General features: G+C 41.7%; 1 protein-coding gene across 6 annotated transcripts in view; it reads left to right on the plus strand.

The window, feature by feature from the left end:
• Window positions 1-23720, plus strand: part of LOC110990291 (uncharacterized) — a 63776-nt gene that overhangs the window by 18221 nt on the left and 21835 nt on the right. For all 6 annotated transcript variants that reach the window (XM_087133288.1, XM_087133291.1, XM_087133289.1 and 3 more), the window contains 25 exons: window positions 92-286; window positions 868-1068; window positions 3049-3264; window positions 3707-3807; window positions 5011-5179; window positions 6070-6294; window positions 6722-6913; window positions 7807-8001; window positions 8524-8656; window positions 9287-9405; window positions 11603-11824; window positions 12094-12285; window positions 13530-13730; window positions 14412-14654; window positions 15304-15501; window positions 15599-15820; window positions 17130-17381; window positions 18056-18141; window positions 18762-18918; window positions 19475-19669; window positions 20007-20732; window positions 20987-21154; window positions 21345-21506; window positions 21863-22024; window positions 22369-22578. In XM_087133288.1, the coding sequence (XP_086989414.1) occupies window positions 92-286; window positions 868-1068; window positions 3049-3264; window positions 3707-3807; window positions 5011-5179; window positions 6070-6294; window positions 6722-6913; window positions 7807-8001; window positions 8524-8656; window positions 9287-9405; window positions 11603-11824; window positions 12094-12285; window positions 13530-13730; window positions 14412-14654; window positions 15304-15501; window positions 15599-15820; window positions 17130-17381; window positions 18056-18141; window positions 18762-18918; window positions 19475-19669; window positions 20007-20732; window positions 20987-21154; window positions 21345-21506; window positions 21863-22024; window positions 22369-22578 (5142 nt within the window). The remainder of the gene's footprint in view (window positions 1-91; window positions 287-867; window positions 1069-3048; window positions 3265-3706; window positions 3808-5010; window positions 5180-6069; window positions 6295-6721; window positions 6914-7806; window positions 8002-8523; window positions 8657-9286; window positions 9406-11602; window positions 11825-12093; window positions 12286-13529; window positions 13731-14411; window positions 14655-15303; window positions 15502-15598; window positions 15821-17129; window positions 17382-18055; window positions 18142-18761; window positions 18919-19474; window positions 19670-20006; window positions 20733-20986; window positions 21155-21344; window positions 21507-21862; window positions 22025-22368; window positions 22579-23720) is intronic.

The following is a 23720-nucleotide window of genomic DNA, read 5'->3' on the forward strand; positions in this document are numbered from 1 at the left end:
CTTCTGCATTTCCATTGCTGAGGATGTCATTGAGACGGAGTCAGGCCCTCTCTTCTTTGACTTCTTACCAAATCTTTCCCTCTGTGTTCAGAGCAAACCTGTCCACGAGTCTACATCCCTCACAATGCCTACATCACCAACCAGGATGAATGTCCGGCTGCTGACCAGATCCCAGTGGGTACCACCTGCCGTTTTGCCTGCCGACCAGGCCACGTGCTGACTGGGTCTACGGAGGTCTCTTGTGGGACGGATGGAAACTGGAATACCACCTTCCCCTACTGTGAAGGTACATGTTATGTTATTTCACTTGCACGTTGTGGCCTGTGTGGGACGAATAACATTGAAGTTTACATCATTCAACAGTTAAATTAAAGAAAAAGTACTGCGATAACTTAAACAAATATACATCATGTTGACAATTAATTCTGTTCAAAAATAAATTAATATTGTGACCGTAAAAAACTCACATCATGCTGACAGTGAGCTGGTTTGGTAGATCAACAGCCCAGGATTATGTTTACCATCAATGAGGAGATCTGTATAGCATTTTGGAATTTATTTGATAATTACATATGCTTGAATAAATTCATTTTCAAGTGTTTATCTGCATATTCATAGCTAGAGTAGAATAGAGTACCGAAGTGAATACGTCATGCGCACAATTAGTGTGTAAAATTGCATGAGCGCGTGAACCAGCACGTGAACCAACACGCCCCCGTACTCTATTCGTTTGCACTGCACTTCCTGGTTCACAGTGATGTCACACTTCGGTACTCTATTCAAACATGATGTTTTTTATCATTGAATATATCAGGTGGCATTCACACTGTTTTTGACATGCCTTGTGTTTATTTTCAATGCTTGTAGTTGTTACCTGTGACAGCAGTGAGTTGCCTGCACCACAGAACGGAATCAAAAATGGCTGCCCCCATGCTGAGGAAATCTACGGCACAGTGTGCACACTGATTTGTGACCTGGGTTTCATGCCGACCCAGCCCACTTACATAACCTGCCGTGATGACGGGAATGGAGTGGGAACATGGGATGGAAACACCATCACATGTGAAGGTACGGTCAGTGGGTTGGTCTGATGTCTACTTGGCAGTGAGCCAAGGAAACTTGTAAAATAGTGTCATCTTCGTCTGAGTTAGGCCTCTCTTACTCAACAGTATCTGAGAATGGCTAACGTGTCATCCGTGTGATCTCTGCCCAAGGAAACCACTTGTTTCAAAACTGATCAGTAAAGACGGTATTGAAATGCGGTCAAAGCAAGACAGGTTCAGCAGCTGTCAACTTCACTGAGAGGACAAAGAGCAAAATGTTTACAATCAACCTACGGCATATTCTTCAAAGGACGAACACAAACGCGACTCCTTATGTCATTTTCAAAAAGACAGTAAATAGTCAATATTGCCAGAAACCGACTTTTTGCAAACAATTGCAAGAAATTGTATTTAGTACCGCATTAAAACAATAATATCGTGGCTGCAGAAACGTTACCTCGCTAATACCATGGAGGAAGGACACAGAAGGAGTTTGAACTGCCTGGGCTATAACATCTGGCCGATCACCACTTTCTGGCATGCCCGGTATGTCCATAGCCAGAGTGCAGCGCACGCCTGCTGCCCACCACCTGTTTTGCAACCATAAGCTCCCTTTGTACCTCATGATCGTCGCCGCAATTTTTCGCTGGTAATCTGCATCCCTAAAACGTTGTGTACTGCAGTATAGGAAGTTGAATGTTTTCTAGTATTCGTCAGACTCGGCGGCGACCATCATTGGACACTTTGAAGTGCCTGAGTTACAACTCCTTCTGTGTCCTTCCTCCATGCTAATACTGTGGCTACTACTTAAAATGTGACATCTGGAACCCTGCTGTCGGCAATGAGCTACTATCTCTCTTAAAGTTTCATTCAACTAACTGTTTGGGACCAACTAATCCAAAAGCATTAGCCTGCAGCCGATGCGCGATTTCACAAGATGTGGCATAACTTTGCAACATGTGCATAAACCTTGCACCAAAAACTTGTGCTGTAGCTACAGAATATATTTACCGTTGATTTCATGAAAAGTTGCTGAGGTGCACAACATTTTATTTATATTAAACTTCTTGGATGAGGGCTATCGTGTCTTTTAAAACAGCCTCTTTCCGATAATACATGTACATTAATTATAAAACAGTTGTTAATTTAGCCCGACCCTCAATTTTGAAGAAAATTTTGTTTTGTCTTAACTGCAGTTGGGCTGAAAATCTCAAAGTCCTCTCGCAGTGAACCAAGTATTCTATTACTCCCCCAAAAAGTTTTAAACTGTTTGTATAAAACTTGTAAAGTCGCAATGATGAGCCTCGACCAAACAGAATTAATTAGTAAAATTGTTCATTTCTGATTTATTGCGCCACATGAAATGATTGGGTAAGTTAAGCCATAAATTGTGGCATAAGTTGCGGACTTACACACTGTGTAACTTTCATGAAATGTGTTATAGTTCGTCGTACAACTTACGCAGTAGTAAGTGGCATAAGTGGAGTTACTACACCTTATAAATACTTATGAGCATCTTTGGCCGATGTTGTTGCCCGTCCAAGAAGTAGAATTAATTGGCACCCTTAGCACCTGGTGAGTATCCAACTGGCCGCCTGCTGTGCATTAGTTTTTCTGGTAGCACCAATTGAAAAATTCTGTCTGGAACACACCCCGTTGACATGTAGTCTGTGGCATGTAATTTTAACCGAACCAGTCTGTTGCGGTTAATTGCCAGACGTGCAGAACTCTGCAGCTCAGAAGCACATCGCATAATGGCCTTGACTTGTGCTATTTTGTCAGTTTGCTCATGAGTAATGTTTTGAGGTGTTGTACCACAAATTCAGCATGGCTTATTTCTTGGAAAAAGGTCAGCTAGGCTACCTCAGCTAGGTGTAGGTCAACTTGGCATGATGGGAGGCAGTCAAACTGACCAACCCTTTCCAACAGTTAAACCTCGCATCATTTACATATTACGTCATAACTTTTCTTTTTCATTGAAATTCCAATTTGCTTGGCTTTCCAGCTGTCAAGTGTGATCCACTAGAGGTCCCTAGTTCTCCAGGTTACATGCCGTTGTCATGCACGCTGGATGAAGTGGCGGTTAATGACACAGACCAGATGCAGAGTTACGGCACCATCTGTGTGGCATTATGTGACCTGGGATTCACCAGTAGTGGCTCAGGGAGTCGTACTTGTCTGTTGAACGGCCAATGGGATGGTGTTCCACTGCAGTGCACAGGTAGGAATTCTTAATGAACATAGTTGTAGGTTATAAATTATTGTGGTCTGCATTAGTAGGCCTCTATTGCATTTATGTGTTTGAATGACACCTTTTTAAATCTAAAGATGTGGCAGATATAACGCCATGCGCACCCTCTTTGTATATTTTCTGTGTCGGCAGATGTAACCCCACCCACTTTGTATGTTTCCTGTATTGGCAGATGTAACCCCACCCACTTTGTATGTTTCCTGTATTGCCAGATGTAACCCCACCCACTTTGTATGCCTCCTGTGTTGGCAGATGTAACCCCACCCACTTTGTATGTTTCCTGTGTTGGCAGATGTAACCCCACCCACTTTGTATGTTTCCTGTGCTGACAGACATAACCCCGCCCACTTTGTGTGTTTCCTGTATTGGCATATGTAACCCCACCCACTTTGTATGTTTCCTGTATTGGCAGATATAACCCCACCCACTTTGATGTGTCCATCAGACATCACCCTGTTCGCCATTCAGGGGACCAGCTTTGCAGAAGTCCGCTATGAATGGGAACCCATTCTGGTAATGGAAGCATTTCTTCTCACATTGACTCAGCTACCAAATTGAGAAGTATTTACTGACGTAATGCTCAGCACTTGCACAATAATACAAGTCAATAATCTTTCAACCCGTATCCCACAGATCAGAACATTAGCCGACACGCAAACACACCTAGCGTGTCAGGTGTTTGAGTCCAACAGAATTAATGGCAAACAAGAAATCAGCTTGTTACAATAATTCCGGCTTAAAAGGAATGGATTTCTTTCGTGGTTACTGTTTATTTGAGAAAAAGTCTCTTGCACAATCAGGAATTGCTTAAAGCAGATCTAGTGTCAGAATCAGCAGGAAAAGCGTCATTGTCACTCCAGTCGATCCCATGAGTTTAAAATTCAAAGCTTACATTTGGGAAAAAGCTCAGTTGTATCCAAACACACGTGGTGGACCACTGGCCAGTTTCTCTGCAAGTTGACATTTTTCAGATGTTATCCCTGTGAACAACTTTTGTGATCCAAAACTACAAGAAAACAGCTGTATCATACATATTTCGATACTTAATGATGGTCATCTTGCCAGCCAGGCGCTACATGTACGTGATTTATTCAGTGCACTGCCATACAGTGTACATGGACATGTATGTGTACATACATGTACATGCACATGCATTCATGACCCTGGAGCGACAGCTCTGCGTAGGCAGTGGTTCACTGCACGTAGCCAGTCACCTGTGCGGTCTGCGGTCACAAGTCCTTCTGAGATAATGAGGTCCAGAGTCAGGCTTATCCTGTATTGGACCAGCAGAGCATGGTAAACACCACAAAGCATGTATAACAGCGTGTCAGGTTGATTGATACCTTGCCAGTCTGCCTAGACACAGTTTATATCTTTGGATGCCCAGGACATGCATGCAACTAGCTGAGTAAGCTTAATCCTGGTTACTGGACCAGTTTGTGCCCTAATCAGCAATAGTGACGAGAACGTTGGACTGACACATGAATGCCATGTCTGTATGAGTTGGTACACTCTCAGATCATGTAAATGACAGTGCTAAATAGGAATTATTCAATGAGTGTTGTTTAAGTAGAACTGTTTTGCTCTTGCACCATGGTAGGGAACAGTTGACCGGTAGTTGAACTAAAAGTTTATGCTCAAACTTGCTTGTGAATGAAATCAGACATTGCTTGCTGATGCTGATTCAATATTCGTGTACATTTGTGGACCAATCAGGTCATGGATGCCAGTGGTGATGTCATCGCCACATTGGCCAGCATCAATGGTCAGCCAGTTCCAGCCAACAGGACTTCTGTATTCCCTGAAGGAATACATCACCTGGTCTATTCTGCAGTGGATGGTAGCGGCAATGAGGGAGCATGTGATCTTACCGTGAATGTCCTTGGTAGGTAATGAAACTTATCAGGAAGAGTTGTGCAGGGTCTTGTCAAGTCCATTTTTTCTCGATCTGGTAGTCAACATACTCCCAAAACCAGTTCAACCGATAACCATTTTCTGCCATTCCCCCATTGTATGCACGTGTAAAAATTGTGTACTCTGTTCGTAAGAGCTCTCAAGACTCGAGCTTAGGACCTCCTTTCTAGTGCAGACAATACCACATGACACAAAAGCCAATGCACTAGAACTGCAGAAAGCAGGAGGTCTTCGGGTTTGATTCCCACCCAAGTGAGCAAATACATGTTTTGCCTTAGATATAGTGTATAAAACTAGGAAAGAGCCCCCCCAAAAAAGTGAAGCAAAAACAATAGTTTGTTCTGACACAACTTTGGCAAATGGCCAAGAGCACATCACTCAGCGAACCAAATCTTAAATTGTAACAGTGGGGCATTGCGAAGCTCACGTCAGACTTTCTCAGATAGGAGCGTAGTTGATGTCACAAACAGCACAAAATTAATCAGTCTTGGAGTGAATCAAAAAGTGACTCTCTGTGTTTGCAAGAGAAAAAATAAATGAATTATTACAAATATGTTTTTGCATCAAAAGAGAACTTATACTCTTAGCGGAGACGAAAGACACATTAAAAGTCCTCACTGCAGCATTCTCCAAGCGACTTTTGAGAAGTAACTCTTCAGGTCTAAAGGCATCATTGGAATAACATGTGGGTTAGGGTGTCCAAAAGGCAGGCTTGTCAAGGTCAGATTCAAATGCTGATGACCATCCTCATGTGAATAGTTTGCCAAGAGTTCAAAATTATTTCAATTTCTTTTAAAGTTGCAGGAATAAATCTTCCCATCATGCTTCCATTTTTTTTCTCTCATTTTGTTCATGCTGCAGTCACCCGTTGCCCTCCGTTGTACGGTCCCCAGAACAGTGAGACCAGTTTAGCGTCTGGCCAAGGGACGTGTCACAACTCTGCCGTATATGGCTCTGTGTGCAGCATAAGCTGTGATGTAGGTTACACACTGTCAGATGGTAGCCAAGAAGTCACAGCTGAATGTGTCAAGAACACAGCGTCATCAACAGTTGGTTACTGGCAGGGCCCAGTGGTAGAGTGCGTCCGTAAGTATCTTCAACCTGCTTGATTTATGCCTTACCTGGACTGACAGAAATGATATAATATTTGTACTGAGCAAGTTAGCAAGGTCTTCTTCAGTGAGAGTTTCCCCAAAAGATTAATATTTTTCCAAACAAATATGTTTCTTAAACTCTATACTAAATTTGTTTGAATTATCGTTGGTGTGATCCTAACCTAATTATAAGGATACTAGTATTGTTATTTTCCTTAATCTTATTATCATAATTAATATTCCAGTGGAATATTTTAGCGACTTATGTCTTAGGCCTTTAAATGTTCATTAATGAACAAGAAATGAAAATGTAGAGATTGTTTTGATAAACAATTTACTCCGTCCCTATATTCACTGGATATGAATGCACCAGAACCAAAAAAATCCAAACTAATTTTCCTGTCATTGTTCCCTCGCAGCCAACATGTGCCAGGTACCAGCCATCCCCAACGGTTACATTTCAGGCTGCAGTGACCAGGAGGTAGAGTACCAGTCATCCTGCATGTTTGTGTGCAATCCTGGTTACCGTGACAACCGTACAACCCTGAGTAGGACCATTAGGACGTGTCTGGCTGATGGGCATTGGACAGGAGTGCCGCCGGTTTGTGAAGGTGAGGCAAGAATTAACGACCTCAGTCTTGTCCATTTTTTACTTTATTGCTCATGACGTAGCGATATCCTTTGACTTTATCAAGTATTTGCTCCAAAGCGACCTCTTTTTACCTTGGCAAATTTAGTCGTAAGTCGCCAAACATAGGAATCTAATGGGCATCAAACAATAAAAATAAAATACTGGTGAACCAAATCGACAATACCTAGGAAATTGAACCATTAACAGACAAAACCGACTGCTGGACAGTAACCAGAATGACACTAACATAAAAAGGATCAATTCCGTAGAAATAAAAACACAACAATCCTGCTCTGTGTACAGTTATTGGGAAAAGGATCTAGAATACACCAAGTAGATTTTATTGCGGGATGTTACTCAGACCAGGAAGGGTGCTGGGAGTTATATCTTCACTTGTTGACATACAATTGCCCTTTTCGGAATGTGGGTTTGTTTCCATCGACATATGCCTTGTGCAAACTTGCAGCTATTGGCTGTCCAGGACTAGACAGCACTTCACCTCAATTTTGATTGATGGATTGGAATTATCTTGATTACGAGTGATTTAACTTGGAAATTATTGTTATTATTAACAGAGCAGATTAATGATTGTGTTTCTTCCTTAAGAGCGCCCTCTCTGATATTTCATGTCAATTAAGGGAGACATTTGAAAAAGTTACTTTTATTGTTACTTTTATTATGTATGGTCTCAAGTAATGCATCTTAATTGGCCTTAAATTAAATGTTGGGAAAGTTCAGCTAAAAATTGCAAAATTGGTATCCCCTGTTTTATTGAGAAACCTTTTTTTGCTTCAAACAATAGGAAATTTTATTGCATCAAAAGTAAAAAGACATCAAATCAAATGAACAAGATCCAATCATTCTTCACTGCAGCTGTTGTGTGTCCCATCTTACCAAGCCTGGACCATGGTACAGTCCAACCCAGTGAATGCTTCACCCAGCATGAGCTTCCATACAACACCCAGTGTATATTCACCTGCAATGAAGGCTTCTCTCTCAATGGTCCCTACAGCAAGGTTTGCACTGCCCAGGGAGTGTGGAGTGATGCACGTCCAGTCTCCTGCTCAGGTAGGCTCAACAACCAACCAACCCATTGCCTTTTGCACAGAGATCACAGTAGTCATCTTCACTTTGTCTGGAAAACTGGATTGAATCTCTTGATTCTATGGACAGATGGATTCAGAAAAACTTGTCCCTGCTAATTATTTCATTGAAGAGAAAGTAGAGAAATGGAGAAAAACAAAGTAGCAGATTTCAATTTGTATGTTAGCCAATGCAATCAGGGAATCTAGACAGGTCACATGACTGACCCACGTGTACTGTATCTTCCTAGACAGAAAAACTTGGATCATCATGGCCAATTGAACTAATCAATCTTCCTGCTGTGAATCGCGTATGTTTCTGTGGGCAATGACTATTGTTCCACATGCGTTTTTGTCCATTGCTATCTGGTTGGTTTGTCACTGAACCATGCACTCAAGCTCCACACCCAGTTCACACAGATTCAGAACATAATTGTGACTGTCCAATTCAAAAACCGTTATGAGGACCCATTTTATTTATGCTCTTTTGGTCTCATGTCCTCATCAGATCACCAGCCACCAGCATTCAAGTCCTGCCCCATGTACATCTCTGCAGTTGCACCCCCCAACATGAGACAGACTGTTGTCTATTTCACTACACCAGATGCCACAGATAATTCTGGTGACGTCACGGTGACCAGGTTTGTATACACATTGTAAAATCAATCGTTATTTCATACACTTGAAGGGGTCTATAATGACTGGCTTGCCGTGATGAAAACATGGAACATTTTGTTTCTGGTCAGCCAGGTCTCCGACCTCATTACCACAAGAACTTTTAATCTGTTACACCTACGACTTGTCATGAACCACCGACACAAACACTGCTTTGTAAGAAGCTGTCATTGTCCTTCTTTTGCTGCCAACTCGGAGGATTCTTGTACGTCTGTCAAAGAGTGTTAGTGAACTAGTGTGTTTTGCAACTGATTGGGGCAAATGTTTCTTCAAGTTCTCTTAAACATTTGGCCCCTTGTTCTTTTTGCAGATGGTCTTTTCTTGGATAATGTGATATTGGCACAAATATGTACATCAAATGTTTTGATCAGTTTACATACATTTTCCTTTTATGTCAACTCTTTGTGTAGAAATCTAGTTTGGATGGAGTTATTGGATGTTGTACTGTTCATATGCATGGTTAATTTTTGTCATAATTGAACAAAAAGGGCAAATGTAAGGACCTTGAATGAACTTTGTGGTATTGATAGACTTGGATTAACGCAGGTTTCAAGGCCGCTGTGATATTGCAGAAATCTTTGTTTGATTGCTTACAGTCAAGACCAAAGACTTGGCACAGGTTCATCCTTCGTTGAGGGAACAACCCGCGTGGTGTACATTGCTACCGATGCTGCAATGAACAGAAGGCAATGTGATGTGTATGTCACTGTGCAAGGTAGGCTAGCATTCTGTCATTGACTATTTCAATCCATGCTCACTCACTACAGACTGACTCTGAGCACAAACTGCCGTCTACGAGAAGCCCATCACCCACGATGCTTAAAACCTCAAAAGAGCTTCTCCAAAGAACTTGGCTGTCCCCGGCCCGATTTCTTTGAAAGTTGGCAAGCTTGTACAGAAACTCATTACAAGAACAACTATTCAGTTTCAACTGAATCAAACGGTTGGTTTTGTGGTTACAGTCCTTTGAAGTTAAGGTGTGTCAGCCAACATGCATCAAGCACCTCAGTTGGAAAGCATACATTTTTGCCTGTCCTGCCTCAGAAAAAGGGACTCCGTACAGGAACAATTTCTGATTTTCACAAAAGTGATAAAACGCATTGTTTCTGTTGTCCATTGTTTTTTTCCCTTTTCTTTTTATTAAAACTTTGATCTTAGATCTTGTATAGTTTTCTAAATGTGCATACTCATTGATTGGAAACCAATGCTTGTCTGCTTTGTAAAAACACATTGCCTCATCAAGTGTGACATGTTTGTCAACTAATTTCCACGAAAGCTGGCCAGACAGTATAATGCAATAAGAATGCAGTAATAAAGCAACAAAAAAAGAGTGCTTACGGTTCAAACAAATGGAAATAAATTTAAAGAAAAAAAGAAATCCAAATATATACTGAATTTACAGGTAAGCCAAAACAGTTAAGAGATCTCTCAGAAGACAGTGTGAAAGAAATCAAAATTCAGTAATCATTTCAGTGTCTTCAAACAAGAAACTCAAATATTTGCCAGGACAAAAGAAAGTGAGGAAAAATTTAACTGAAGCACAACTCGCCGATTCAAATATCAGTAAACAATTTACTTAACCAACATCTGCACAACTCTTCTCTTTGGGTCAAACAAAAGTTTGAACAAAAAGCTAGCTGTTACAACCAATAAATGAAAAAATAATATAAATCAAAGTCTTCAAATGATGCCAAACTGATCATCAAGCAATGTATCGATAAACTCAAAATTAACCACTTTTCGGCAAATAAATCAAAGAAATCATGACACCAATTTCAAAGTTTTGTATACCTCCGCATGGCTGTATCCCCCTGCCTGCTGGGTAGGATATAGCCATGCAACACCACCACAAAAATTCAGACTCAAATCTTTGACTCCTCTCTCTCAAGAATGCTTAAATTACTGTAATGGCTGTTATCCACCTGCCTGCTGGGTATACGATAACGATCTGACAACACCACAAAATATCAGACCCAAATCTGGACTCGCCTCTCTCAAGAATGCTCAAAAAGCACTCTCTCACTCTTTCAAAATGCGCTTTCACCTGGAATTCGGTTTTGACTTCCAGCAGGATGCATCAAAAACATTAACATTTAAACTAGCTTATTACCATCAGATCCAATGATAATGGGAATCTGTTTGCAATAGAAGTGCTTTTCTGTGGAGATGTATTGCTTTAAATAAAAGATAAGGATTATTGTGTAACTAAAGTGAAATAAGGTGCATGATTGAATTTGGAGGTTTAACAGCTCCCCACCCCATAGTTACACATGAAATGAAGCTAAGGCTGCATCCAAATCTGTTGTCTAGAGCTAGGTCCAGGTCTTCGCTCCGTTGGAAATGTGTGGAGACGTGTAGACAATAGACCTAGCCGTAGCTGTAGAAGCCCGTTTTGAACACGGCCTAAGGCGTAAAAGTCACAAGCATAAGAAATGGAGATGTCTTTACAGTGTTTTGTTAAATGATTGAGCCTTGTTTTAATGCATGTAATGCACTGTCAAGCATTAAAATTAAAGTTGTGCAATACTGGGTATAAATTATCAAATTTTTCAGAGGAATGTTTGTATTTTTTTTAACTTAGGTTCTGAAGAATGATGAAAAAATGATGCCTGTGTGATGGTACATCAAAATTGTCTGAGGAGGACAGTTTTCCGAATGGAAACATATGCCATATCAATTCTTGTTGACAACTCAATGACATGATTTTGTCACTCAGGGATAACTCAATTGAGGGTCACACAGGAAAGTTAGATTAAGATTTATTCAGTTTAAAACACTAAAGTGCAACAAGTGACTCTGTAAAAGGCTCCTTTCCAAAGGCAATCTCATGGTTGTCAACCCAATATCTTTTGCCTTAAATTTCCCTGTAATCTTTCTATTCCATTCTCTCCCTTGACCCTTGACCCCTACAGTTCTACGCTGCCGCCCACTGCAAGCCCCTGCCAGTGGGTCCCTGATCCATTGCCCCAGTAACATCTACGGTGCCACCTGCAGCTTTGGTTGCAATGAAGGCTACAACCTGATTGGTCATAGCAACAGAACCTGTGAGAGGAAGAACATCAACTGGGCCAACCTGATCAATGGCAGCGACAACTTCCAGGTGGAGTGGACTGGTGCAAGTCCGACATGTTCACGTAAGGGGCTCTAGGTCTATATCTTAATATCCGTTCTACTGCATAATGCACACCTACAGAAGGTATGGTGTATTGTGTGGTTGTATCCAGGATATTGTATGCTTGTGACTGCAATTGATTGTTGGACAGCTCAGCTTGCCAAGCGCATTGCAGTGGAAACATGCATGCCTACATCAAAGAGGATTTGTATTTTTAGTGTGTTTTGAATGACTTGGTGGTTGCATCCATGATGTTTTTATCCTTTTGATGCTGATTGATTTTTTTTTCAGCCGTTACTTGCCCAGCCCTAGATGACCGGCTCCCTGCTATACGTTCTGGTTGCTTTCAATACCCACCAGCCACTGAGCTGCTGGGAACCACCTGCAACTGGTACTGTCCGTATGGCTATGGTGGAGTTGGTTCCCCGCGATCCATGTGCCTGGCCAACAGCACATGGGATGTGGTTGACTTCTTTTGTGAAGGTATGCATTAATAAGAATTGTTCACAGATCTGTGGGTTTCAAACTTTTGCGGGAAAAAAAATTGTGTGGTCTTTGAGATTGATGTAAAATTGATATAACATTGGGGGGGTCACAGTGACCTTGGATTACAGGTCAAACTTGTGGTTGACATTTCTCAAAATATATCAGAATCATGTTGGATTGATCAGCAAAAAGCAGTTGCTAGAATGTGTTTATGTATTCATGAAATATAAATATTTCTCGTCATGAAGTTAACCTTGGCTTCTTGAGAGAGTATTGAATTCCTCAAATATAAAATGGACTCCAAACAACAACGGGTATTGATTACGATTGAGGAATGTTCCTGTGTAGAATGGTGCGCCATTAGCTCAATATATTTTATCAGCGTAAAAGAGAAAATGTAATCTTCCTGCCTTTACATTTTAGAAAAGAGCTTTGACCTAATAAAATCACAGAAAGTTTGATTAAAGACATTTAAAGTGCAGACTAGAATTTACAAATTCCCATTCCAAAGACTGACATGAAACCTTAATAAAGATGCAAGGGAAGCAACATCAGCATATGTACATGTGCAACATGCTCATTGCAAATTTAAAGTCTTGAAAAAAGTCCAGGCATAAAAATGTGCATGTGTAGTCTTGCTTCTAAACAAGACATTTGAATTTCACACATGATTTTAAAGTGGATGATTTAAAAAGTTCATTACCAAGGGATGTAGGTTGCAGGGGACTTGATTTTTCTGTGTTTAATTTTTTCTAATAAAATCTTAAAAAATTTATGCCCATCTGTAATCTTGTCTTCAGAAGGGGTAATACGTTTTGTTACATTTATGCGCGAGTATCAACAGCTTTGATGGGCCCATTTACCAAGCCTACTCTGCAGACTTTTTCACGATTTTGCATTCTCGTGCCTCGGTGTGTGACTTGAAAATGGCACCAGTTGGATATTGGACAAGTTGGAAAGAAAGGTTGCCACTCAATAAACTTTGTAACAATTAAAACCGGCTTGGGTTACATCGAAGATTAATTTTTGTAGTTATTATGGTAACATTGATCTTTAAATTTGGGACTTGATACAATTTATCAATTTGTAAGATACATGGATGTGATTTCAAGAAATTAAAAGTGCTTTGCGTCACTCTTCTGCTCTTTTTGGTCTAAACGAAATTGGTGACAGCTCTCTTTTTAGAGGATCATCAAGAAATTGACCATCAGAGATGATAATATATTTTGTTTTTCAAACAGAGCGTAGCTGTCCTCCCCTTGTCCCACCAGCCGGCATGGAGATATCTCCACCCAACTGCCTGAACTCCCCAACGTTCAATGACAACTGCTTCCTGCAATGCTCCCAGTCAGGCTACAGAGTGGACCCTCCATCCTATGACTTCATCCGTTGCCGTGGCAATGGGGAATGGTCACGTGACATCACCACATTCACCTGCATTGGTAAGATTCTGCGTCTGTCAAAGTGGTGATGATTTCCTAATTATTCAGTCTGTTTATAGAATCCCTCGCCATGAGTGCACCTGTGCTTGCAAAATATGAGTTGAAATGAATTAATAAATGACTGGTACATGTATATGTATCTGTTAAATGTTGGCCATAAAAACATCTAACTTGTCCAAGCGTTTGAAGATGCAATCAAAGTATTTGACATTTGAAATGAATCATTCCGGTTGTGTTTGTGTCCAGTAAAGGGAATTGAACTACAAGAAATCTGTGAACTAAATATCAAATAACAGTCGTAGTGTCATCTTATCACAGCTCTCGAGGTTTAGTGGTACATTGTTTTTCACTGATGTAGTCGTGATGGGAGGACTATTGTAGGTGGCACTGTGAAAACAATTTATTCAATGATACTTCTTGCCATGTGAAAAACTCCCTTCTGAAATTCCATTATGCACAGTTGAAACTGGCATTTGTTTACAGACCTTTAAATGCCCCATCCTCAAGCTTTGTTGTCTGACAGTTTCATTTCCAATTCTACTCATGTGTGAGGAGAGTTTATCTGGTTGTATAATTAGATCAACTGATGTCAAACGGAACTGTCTCAGCTAGCATCTAGATGGAATGATGTACCATAGAGAGCCAATGTAATCAGAACCATTTGAATTCATTTGATCTCAGATTACGAGGATCCGCATTTCATTCTATGCCCACTGGATTTCATTGAGTACCCATTGCAAGGTGCGTCTGAAGCCACTGTGACATGGAATGTGATGGCAACTGATAACTCTGGAGAAACACCGTCTGTTAATTGCAGCATCCAGCAGCCAGCAGTGCTGACTGTAGGAGAACACCCAATCAGTTGTACAGCTACCGACGATGCAGGGAACCAGGCATTCTGTGACTTTGAAGTCCAAGTCAAAGGTGAAAGATTCACTTATTATTAGCGCAAATTGCAAGTAGAACATTATTAGTTCCTGTCATATGTAGGAATCTTTGCGTTGTTAGAAGTAACTCTCTTACCTCCAAGTTTCTTCATCTGCTACCAAGAATTGCTAACTAGAAATCTGCGAATCCCTTTCAGAGGTTCATGTTTATGCTAAGATTTCCGTCTCATCTTCAAATCAGTAAAACCTAATTACCTCTGTAAATGGAGTGAAAGCTATCGTGTATTACTACTTGAGCTTTTCTTTCACTTGAAATATAATTTGAATACTAAAGGATACTCTATGTTTGCAACATTGATTTTTTGACGATGTTCATTTGTGGATTTCTTTGACCAAAAAGTCAATTTGAAGTTGAGTAAAACTGGCTATGGCATCAAATTGCCAATGGCAAACTACAGAGCAATGTAGGATGTAGGTTATTTCTGCACACGACAATCTGCCTTTTCTGATCTGCCTTGATCCAACTTTTGACTGCTTTGAGTTGAAAACATGATACAAGATTCTTCACAAATCAAATTTAATCCTTTTTATTTGTTCTCATAGGATTTATCCATACACAGTGCATTTCAGGGTTCTCTCTTTCATTACTTGTTCATTGACTGTATTTTCGTCAATATTCATCCTAGTTCGCCGATGCAGGCAGCTCAACCCTCCCTTCTACGGCGACTTTGTCACAGAATGTGACAGCACCCACGGATCTACTTGCCAAGTCCGCTGTCAGAACGGTTACACCCTGCAGGGTTCAGACACTGCTAAATGCTCCAGGAATGCCAGCACTGGCTTGATGTACTGGGACTGGAATGGCCGACGCCCAGCCTGTCAAAGTAAGTGCAGCAAAGTTATAGTTATAACTCGCTTTCAGCGCATCATTATTTGTTCCACTGAAAAAAAATGAACAGTGATTGTATACTTTCCCCCCAGTTGCCAGCTGTCCACCTTTACCGGACAATTTGATCCCTGTCGGTGGGGGTGTCTATCCCTCCTTCTGCCGTGGTCCCATTCCTCCCTATTACGGCACCACCTGTCATTTCTACTGCCGCAACGGATTCACCCTGGTCGGCTCTGCAGACCATCAGAGGTTGACCTGCCTCTCTGATGGAACATGGAATCAGAACCTCAACGCTCTCAATGTGCAGTGTCAAGGTGAGGCCTGTCTCATTTTTGCCCGGTCAAGAAGGTAAGCGTCTACAATTGAAAGAGAGTATTAAACCTGTGCTTTCTCCCATTGAAAGTGGTCAACTGGCTCTGATAAGCTTGGCGGTTCAGGAGTTCACCACTGTATAGGCCCTGAAATTGGTTTAAAGTGAATAAGCCTATTCAACAGATTTTTGGTTTGTTTTTGCACTGAAATATATGTAATTTAGAAAATTTAGTGTAGTGGCCTGTAGTTTCGTCAGCACCCTGATGGAATGAAAGTGAATTAATTATGCAGCCCAATAAGCCACTTGCGAGTTAAATTTGAATAAAATCTGGTACACTTTGTTATCCGATTGCACAGAAACATGACAATTTTAATTACCCAGACTAAAGATACTGTTGTTGTACCTCGTGATTCGGGGCAAGCTTTTACATAGCAACCACCATCTTTGGAATGGACTGGTTCCTTTGTGCCGTTCTTATCCATTGAGAACAGTGTATTGTTGCAAGGCTTCTCTTATGTAACTAAGCAAAGGCTTGCCATGAATCACGAGGTATAGCAGCAGTGGTTTTAGTAGGAGAATTCAAGTTTTTATATTCACATGAATTGAAGAACTCAGTGTACCAGATTTTATTCAAATTTAACTCGCAAATGGCTCATTGTGTCTTGCGTGGACAGGGCCTCCGTATCCATTGCAACAAATAGCCTCTTCGAGTTCACAATTCATGTCTTCAACTAGGTTATGCCTCTTGGTTAATGCTTGGGTATAAATTGCTAATTTGTAAACACTGTTTTGTTTATAACCTATGCTGATTCCAGTTTTCATAGAAGATGCGATGGTTGAGGGTAATTACAATGTGCGCTTGTATGAATGATGGAGCAATATGTTAGCTATTGCTTGACGACCAGGCCTATGGGTGTTTCGCATTCTAGAACTTTCTAGAGTAGGGTCCTTTATGCTGCTGCGAAATGATAATGCCCAGGGTTCATTTTGATGAGCAAACTTGAGTGCTGAGATGAGACCTGTGAATTAATTAGAAAAAATTGGATTGTGCATCCGGTCTATCACCGACTCCCCCTTGGGGGAGTGTCCTTGTCGCCCCCATCATCCAACACTGGAGGATGGAACTACATGCACCACCCCACCACCAGGGGGAGCCTAGAATTCCACGTCGGGGCACATAATTATTACTTTTGAAATAGGCAAGATACATTGTATACATGTACTTCTCACAGTTCAAATTGAAGTCAGATATTAAAATGCTGACTCCTAGAGTCATTGGTACAATAACTATACATGTTGTCTCTTGACAGACAACATGCCACCAACCCTACGTGTCTGCCCAGGCTCCCTGTCTGGCTCCATGTCTGGCCAGACCTTAGGCGCTGTGCTGTCCTTTGATGTACCCATGGCCGTCGACAACTCAGAAGCCCAACTGACACTGATCAAGACTCCTCCGGACATTGATTCCCCGTACAATTTCACACGGGACACCGATGTGTCATACGTCTTCACAGACTCTGGAGGGAACAGTGTGTCATGCAATTTCAGCGTCAGCATTCAAGGTAGGATCATACACAATCTGCTTTCAAGTGACTGTATGTAAATATGGTCTAATCACGCAATGTCACCAGGCAAAGTATGACAGGGTGAAGAAGTGTATGCTCATGATGACCAAACTCAGACTAACAAGAATAGCGTTTGTGGCTGGATCCAACAAAATATGAGTCCATATTCTTGTTCGTTGTACTTTTTAGTGTGCATGAGAGAGAGTAAACAGGCTTCTTTGTTTTGGTGTATCAGTCAGTTTGGAATCTTGTTGAAAATGGACTGTATGTCAGTGGACAGTGTGGAAGGTTTCCAGGGATTAACACTATGCAAGATTCTCTTGACCCCTTCGCTCTGGGAGACGGCAAGAGCCGCGGCTTTGTGTGAGGATTGGTGCGTACCACACATACCGTCTATTCACCATGCAGCTGATGGACAAAGCCCTCCATTCAGGGCATACCACAGCCCAGCAGTCACGGTCAAAAGAATCCCGGTCAGGCATTGTTGAATAAAGGTCTTGAAACGTGGTTGCACAAAATTTCATGCAATGTTCATTGTGGGACATCAGGCATGCTGCTTGCCCAAAAGGTCTCATCACTTGGTGTGCTAAAATGAAACACATCATGACGTACATGAAGTCTAGAAGGCAGATTTCAATTTGAATACCATTACATGTCCCTCTACTCCACAGACAACCTGTCACCTGTCCTTGAGTATTGTCCACCAGACCAGAATGTCACAACTGATCAGAATCCTACCCCGTTCACGTGGCATGAGGTAAGAGCTGTGTCAGTGATCATAGACTGGAGTTTGAGATGATTACACCACATTATATTGGCTGTGTGCATAGCCTGCTTATAGGGCGTGCTACTATAACCATTCGATTGAGCCCAACCGGTCATGTTTCTGCATCAGTGCCTAAGCCCCCCTTGTTAGAACTTGGTGGAATTTGCACGACCAGTGCCCCAGTTTCCTTGAAATATGTAGTGCAGTCATGAAAGATGCAGTACAGGTCAGAATTTTAGCCAACGCTAACACAATCGGTGAACCCGACATGCTGTTCAGTATACCCTTTTGCAGTTTTTACCGTGCATTGCTGGTCTAACGTACTCCGGACCTTGTCCACTCCGTCTTACTGCTCGGTTTTTCCATGTACAAAAATGACACTGAACTACATCCTGGAAAAACCTGCCAACTGTCTCTTTGAGGTGTGCATTTGCATGTGGTTATCCACATTTGGTTTAGACCAGTTTGGTAGAGCCTTCATCACGTGGGTGCACTGGAAATAATGTTTGTCCCAGGGATGAAATTTTTCTGTCGTTAAAAACCAACTATTGAAATCGGCCTGGATTGATATTTGAGGGTTCTTGTCTGGCAGTGTTTTCGTTTACTTATAGCCTGTTTTCCAAGAGCTGACGGGTGACGTGTTGGAGGTCAGTTGCAGTCACCAGAATGGGTTTTCCTTCCGATGGGGTCGCCACAACATCCAGTGCAGTGCAACCAACCTGGACAACGGGAAGACCACGATGTGCCAATTCGGGGTCACAATCACACGTGAGAAGTCTGCTCTTTGCTTTTCAAGAATCTTACTTAGTTTAGCCTGAGGGTAGCTGGCCAGCTAAACTTGCACGGGAGGAGAGCTGACAAAAGATGACTGGTCTGGTTTCAAGACCCTCAACAGAAATGCCTCAGTATTAAATCAATTCATCTCATTTGGAGACTAGAAGACTCTTGATGCAAATTTGAACATTGATAAGCAAAAGAAGAAAGCTGAATGCTTGTAAAAAAATATTAGTGCTCAAAGATATTCCTTTATTCCAACTGTTTTTATGCATTGTTCCAAGCAATTTTTGATAATTAAAATCTTTTCACAAATATAATCATTATGAATGTCCTATCAGTTCTCATAAAAAGAGAATAAAGATGCATTTTAGTTTTCACTTGGAAATCCTTTTTAAGGCAAAATAAATAGCTTTCCTTAGCTATCTATCAGAACTGCGAAATTTTGCTTTCTCACAACATTATTTCTACTTCCACTATCCTGTTTTGTCAGTCATGATTCAGTACAGTCCATCCTCAGTGAATTGAGTCGTCTTTTTTCTTTGAACAGCCCATGAATGTGTCGACCTAAGGCCACCCAGGAACGGAGCCAAGGCATGTGATAGTTGGGCCTTTGGACGCTTCTGTTCTATGCTTTGTAACGAAAACTATGATGTGTCTCCCCGTGACATTGCTCGCACTTTTCTGACCTGTGGCCCTGATGGAGTGTGGGCTCCTCCACCAGGCTTCTTCCCACCTTGTGCCCGTAAGTTGTCCTGTTTAAAGCTGTGTAATGTTTGTTCATATTGGCTTCTTCACATATGCTTTTGTTTGGTCTTTATGTGCTGAATTTGGTCAATGCATTTTGAAGGCAGAGTCAAAAACCGTGGAGCAGATTTAGCTGCAGATGATGTACGTTGATTCCTAATTGTCAAGAAATATGCAGGGCATGTAGACTTTGTGAAAGTACAAGTTTTCCATCACTGGCAACATGTGCCGGCTTCATAGCACCCTTGGCATTTATACAAAAAACTGTACTTGTTTAGATAAAGCTTTTTGCAGCCTTAGCTGAGTAAAACTGAGATGTCTTCTCTTCTTTGTAGGGAGAGTGCGACCAGGCCGGTTGCGTGTGCTGTCTGATCTGCACTATTACAGCGGCGATTGTTCTTCACCTGAAACGGAAGCCCAGATCAAAGAGCAGTTTATCTCCATTCTAGTCAACCAGAGTGCTTTCCATGCAATCTGTGCCAGCTATGCTTCTGAGTGCCATGTCGGTAATGTAGTGGTCACCTGCGGGCTTTCAAGCAGCCGGATCTATCGACGTGATGTCAGCGTCATCCGGGACTCAGTGCTGGACTTTGGCTTTGAGTTTGACCAGCTGAATACTATCTTTCAGCAGCTTAGTGCAGCAGATGAGCTTCCGGAGAGTGCCCAGAAATGGCTGTCCGACATGCGTGCAAAAGGAAAGCTGCCGCCGAATCATCATGACAACCAACGCCGCCGGCTCCCCACCCCAAGGCCCAAACCCAATACCGAGTGGACTCGTAGTCGACGGTCAGCAATGTCACACTCCTTCACGATTACATTCAGCATGGATTACACGTTGCCAACTGATTCAACCTTGTCAGATCTTGATTTTGAAGAAGAAAGTTGGATTGGCTATGACAAACTGTATGAACTAGTAGACAATGTACAAGTCATGGCAGACAGTGGCGGCTTGGAGCTTGCTGTGGATGGCATGGAGATAGATCCACAACCTGTGCTTGAGTATGAGGAACCTACTCCATCCTGTCCCCATGGATACATGGCAACCGACAGCATGACGTGTGGTATGTCAATCTCTGAATCCTACAGCCAAACTAAGTTACATAGGCGTCTTGTAAGACTCTGCACCTGCTATAAATTCCTGCTGTGCTCAATAAATTAGCACATGTGTAAGATCTTTGCTGCATGTAATGCCATACAGCTGCCGCCACACCCTGCACAAGTTGAATTTGAATAAGTAGTAACACAGTCTAGAACTGTCCATACTTATGGTTATTAAAAGAACTGTATTCTTTTCATCTGCTTTTTGCTGAGCCAGTTGGCTGTCCAGCCGGTCAGTTTTTCAACAATGACACTCTGACCTGTGAGGAGTGTCTTATTGGTCGGTATCAAGATGAAGACCTGGAGCCCCAGTTCACCTGCAAGTTTTGTCCTGTAGGAACGTCTACTGTTGGCATTGGGTCTGCTAATCTAACAGACTGCCTGGGTGAGTTTACATTAGACAGTAGAGTTTGAGGGTTGTTTTGGCCCTTAACCCTGTGATGTTGGAGAATTTAAGCACTGTGCATGCAGGCATAATGTACTTGTAACATGATGTTTCTCAAGTGCAAAGTTCCATCCAGAAGTTCTTTGTTGTAGCAGAGAATACCTAAAATATTTTTGTCCACTTTTTACAGGCATTTGCCCCAGTGGTCACTTTTCTGACACTGGACTTGAGCCATGCTTCAAGTGTGAGAAGGGATCCTACCAGTCTGAGGCTAGGTCACTGTCCTGTCTCCCTTGTCCATTCGGTCAGTCTACGGCCAGCATTGGATCCATGGACATAGAGGACTGTGCAGGTTAGTGTGACATGATCGTGGTGTGTGCTAATTGTTCGTTGTGTGATATTTCAGCACAGGGGAAACCTTGATCATGTTTACATGAGTGGAACCTTGACTTCAATGTACAGTATTTGCTCTCCAAGAATGAGAGATGATGTTACTTATGTACAGGAGTACCTGTATTCTGACATTAAGGAATGAATCACAGACCACAAAATGACCCTGAAATGGCAAACTGAGGAGTTACATACCCTAAGACTCAGAATTATAAACATAGAACCACCAGTATAGGTAGTGATCCTGGGTTTAAACTCAGTTGCATTGAAATCTGTCTGATAATCTTATGCTGTGTTTTGATATTTGACTTCATAAAGACATGTGTCCTGCCGGGTCATTCTCTGCATCTGGTGTACAGCCGTGCACTCCTTGCCCATACCATAGCTACCAGCCTGACCAAGGTCAGAGTTCATGCCAGCCTTGCCCTGATAGACACATAACACAGGTCACTGGAGCCACGGATCTGAGCATGTGTTCAGGTAAGTCCCACAGCTCAAGAGTTGTAAAGGGAAAAAGGAGCTGACCATGTAGGGACTAAGTTAAGATGAATCCGCAATTTCAAAGTGAGTTCTTTCACAAAACTCATCTTATCTTGTTGACTCATCTTTGGACTAAGAAGATCTCAGCTAAGATGTGTTTTAAAATTGATTTCACCATCAACCAACCTCATTCAAGATGCTTCAACAGTCTCTAATGCTCAGGTGCATGCAGTGAACAGGAACTTTCACCAGAAAAAATACTCTACTTGATAAATTCACTCGCAGATAGTTCTACACACAGGTTTGTTTGTTTGTTTGTTTGTTTGATTTCTCTGCCTTCTCAGTGCGAACCTTCTGCTCCGCTGATTCCTGTCTGAATGGTGGAACCTGCATGGAGCAACTAGAGTCCTTCCTCTGTGAATGCCCAGCAGGTCTGACTGGAGAACACTGTCAGACTGATGTGATTGACTGCCAACAAGATTCTTGTTTCAATGGAGGGACCTGTGTGGATGAACTCAATGGGTTCAGCTGCACCTGTGCAGCAGGATACCAAGGTAATGGAATGAGAAATGGATTGAAGAAAAGAGGAGATGGACCATTTCTCGTGATTTATGTTGGAATTTTGTAGGGTCTGCCACTCTGCCAAATAAGGAAATTGCAGAGTTTTATTCAACTCTTTTTAGTTAACAAGCCATGATAATTTGGTGCTGATAATTTGGTCTGTCAGAAGGTTCATTTCTGGTGGACTCCACCAAGTGAAATGTCGACTTTATAAGGAAAAAAATGCCACAATGCAACATTGAAATGTAAAAGTAACAATTCCGCGGCTGATGTCACGAAACTTTCTTCAATTGTGCAGCATAACTTACGCCCTATTTTATTGCATATATTGCATAACAAATTCAGAGCGGTGTCATGAAACTCATGCACTGAGTAAGTCTGCAACTTGCACAACATACGGCATAGCTTACGCAGTCAATGTAGGTGGTGATGGTTATGCTGAACAAAGCAAAAGCGAACGATTTGACTACATGTGTAGCTCATCATGTTCGGTTAAGGCTCATCTTTGCTGAATTTAACAAGGCGTATACAAGATACTTACAACTGTTTTTCAGAAGGTAATGAAAAAACTAGTTGAGCTGCGAGAGAACTTTGAGATTTTTTATCCAGTTCCGATGAAGAAAAGACAAAAATGTTTTAAAAATGACTGCTGTAATATTGCAAAGGAGCAGCCATTGTAAAAGTCCTTATTGTCTTTGGCCAAGAAATTGAATAAAATTAAAACGTTGCACAGCTTTGCAACTTTCCGTGAAATCTAACATAAGCATATTGTGCTGCTGTGACACAAATTTGTGGCACAAGGCTTATACGTGGTTCAAAGTTACGTTATGTGTACACAGCTCACCTATTCTAAAAGACTTGATGTTGACATCATAGTATAAGCTTAAAACAAATCCAACAAAGACTGCACATCTACAAGGACACACAGATTATCTGCCTTGAGCAGATCGAAGCATTCCCTCATCTGTTGAAAAATGATGGTTGGGAGTGTTGATTTTGCTGGTAGCAACGCAACCGTAACGCGTGCATTTCATAGTTGTTCGTGAACCCGCAAAGTGCAGTTCTAACCACATGAGCCTCGTTGCTAGGAAAATTGCACCCTCTCTTGGTTTAGCTCGGGGCTCATATGCATATA

This window comes from Acanthaster planci, linkage group LG02 (genome assembly GCF_054643075.1).
Source record: "Acanthaster planci isolate LZ-2023a linkage group LG02, COTS_SCS, whole genome shotgun sequence".
Taxonomy (NCBI): domain Eukaryota; kingdom Metazoa; phylum Echinodermata; class Asteroidea; order Valvatida; family Acanthasteridae; genus Acanthaster; species Acanthaster planci.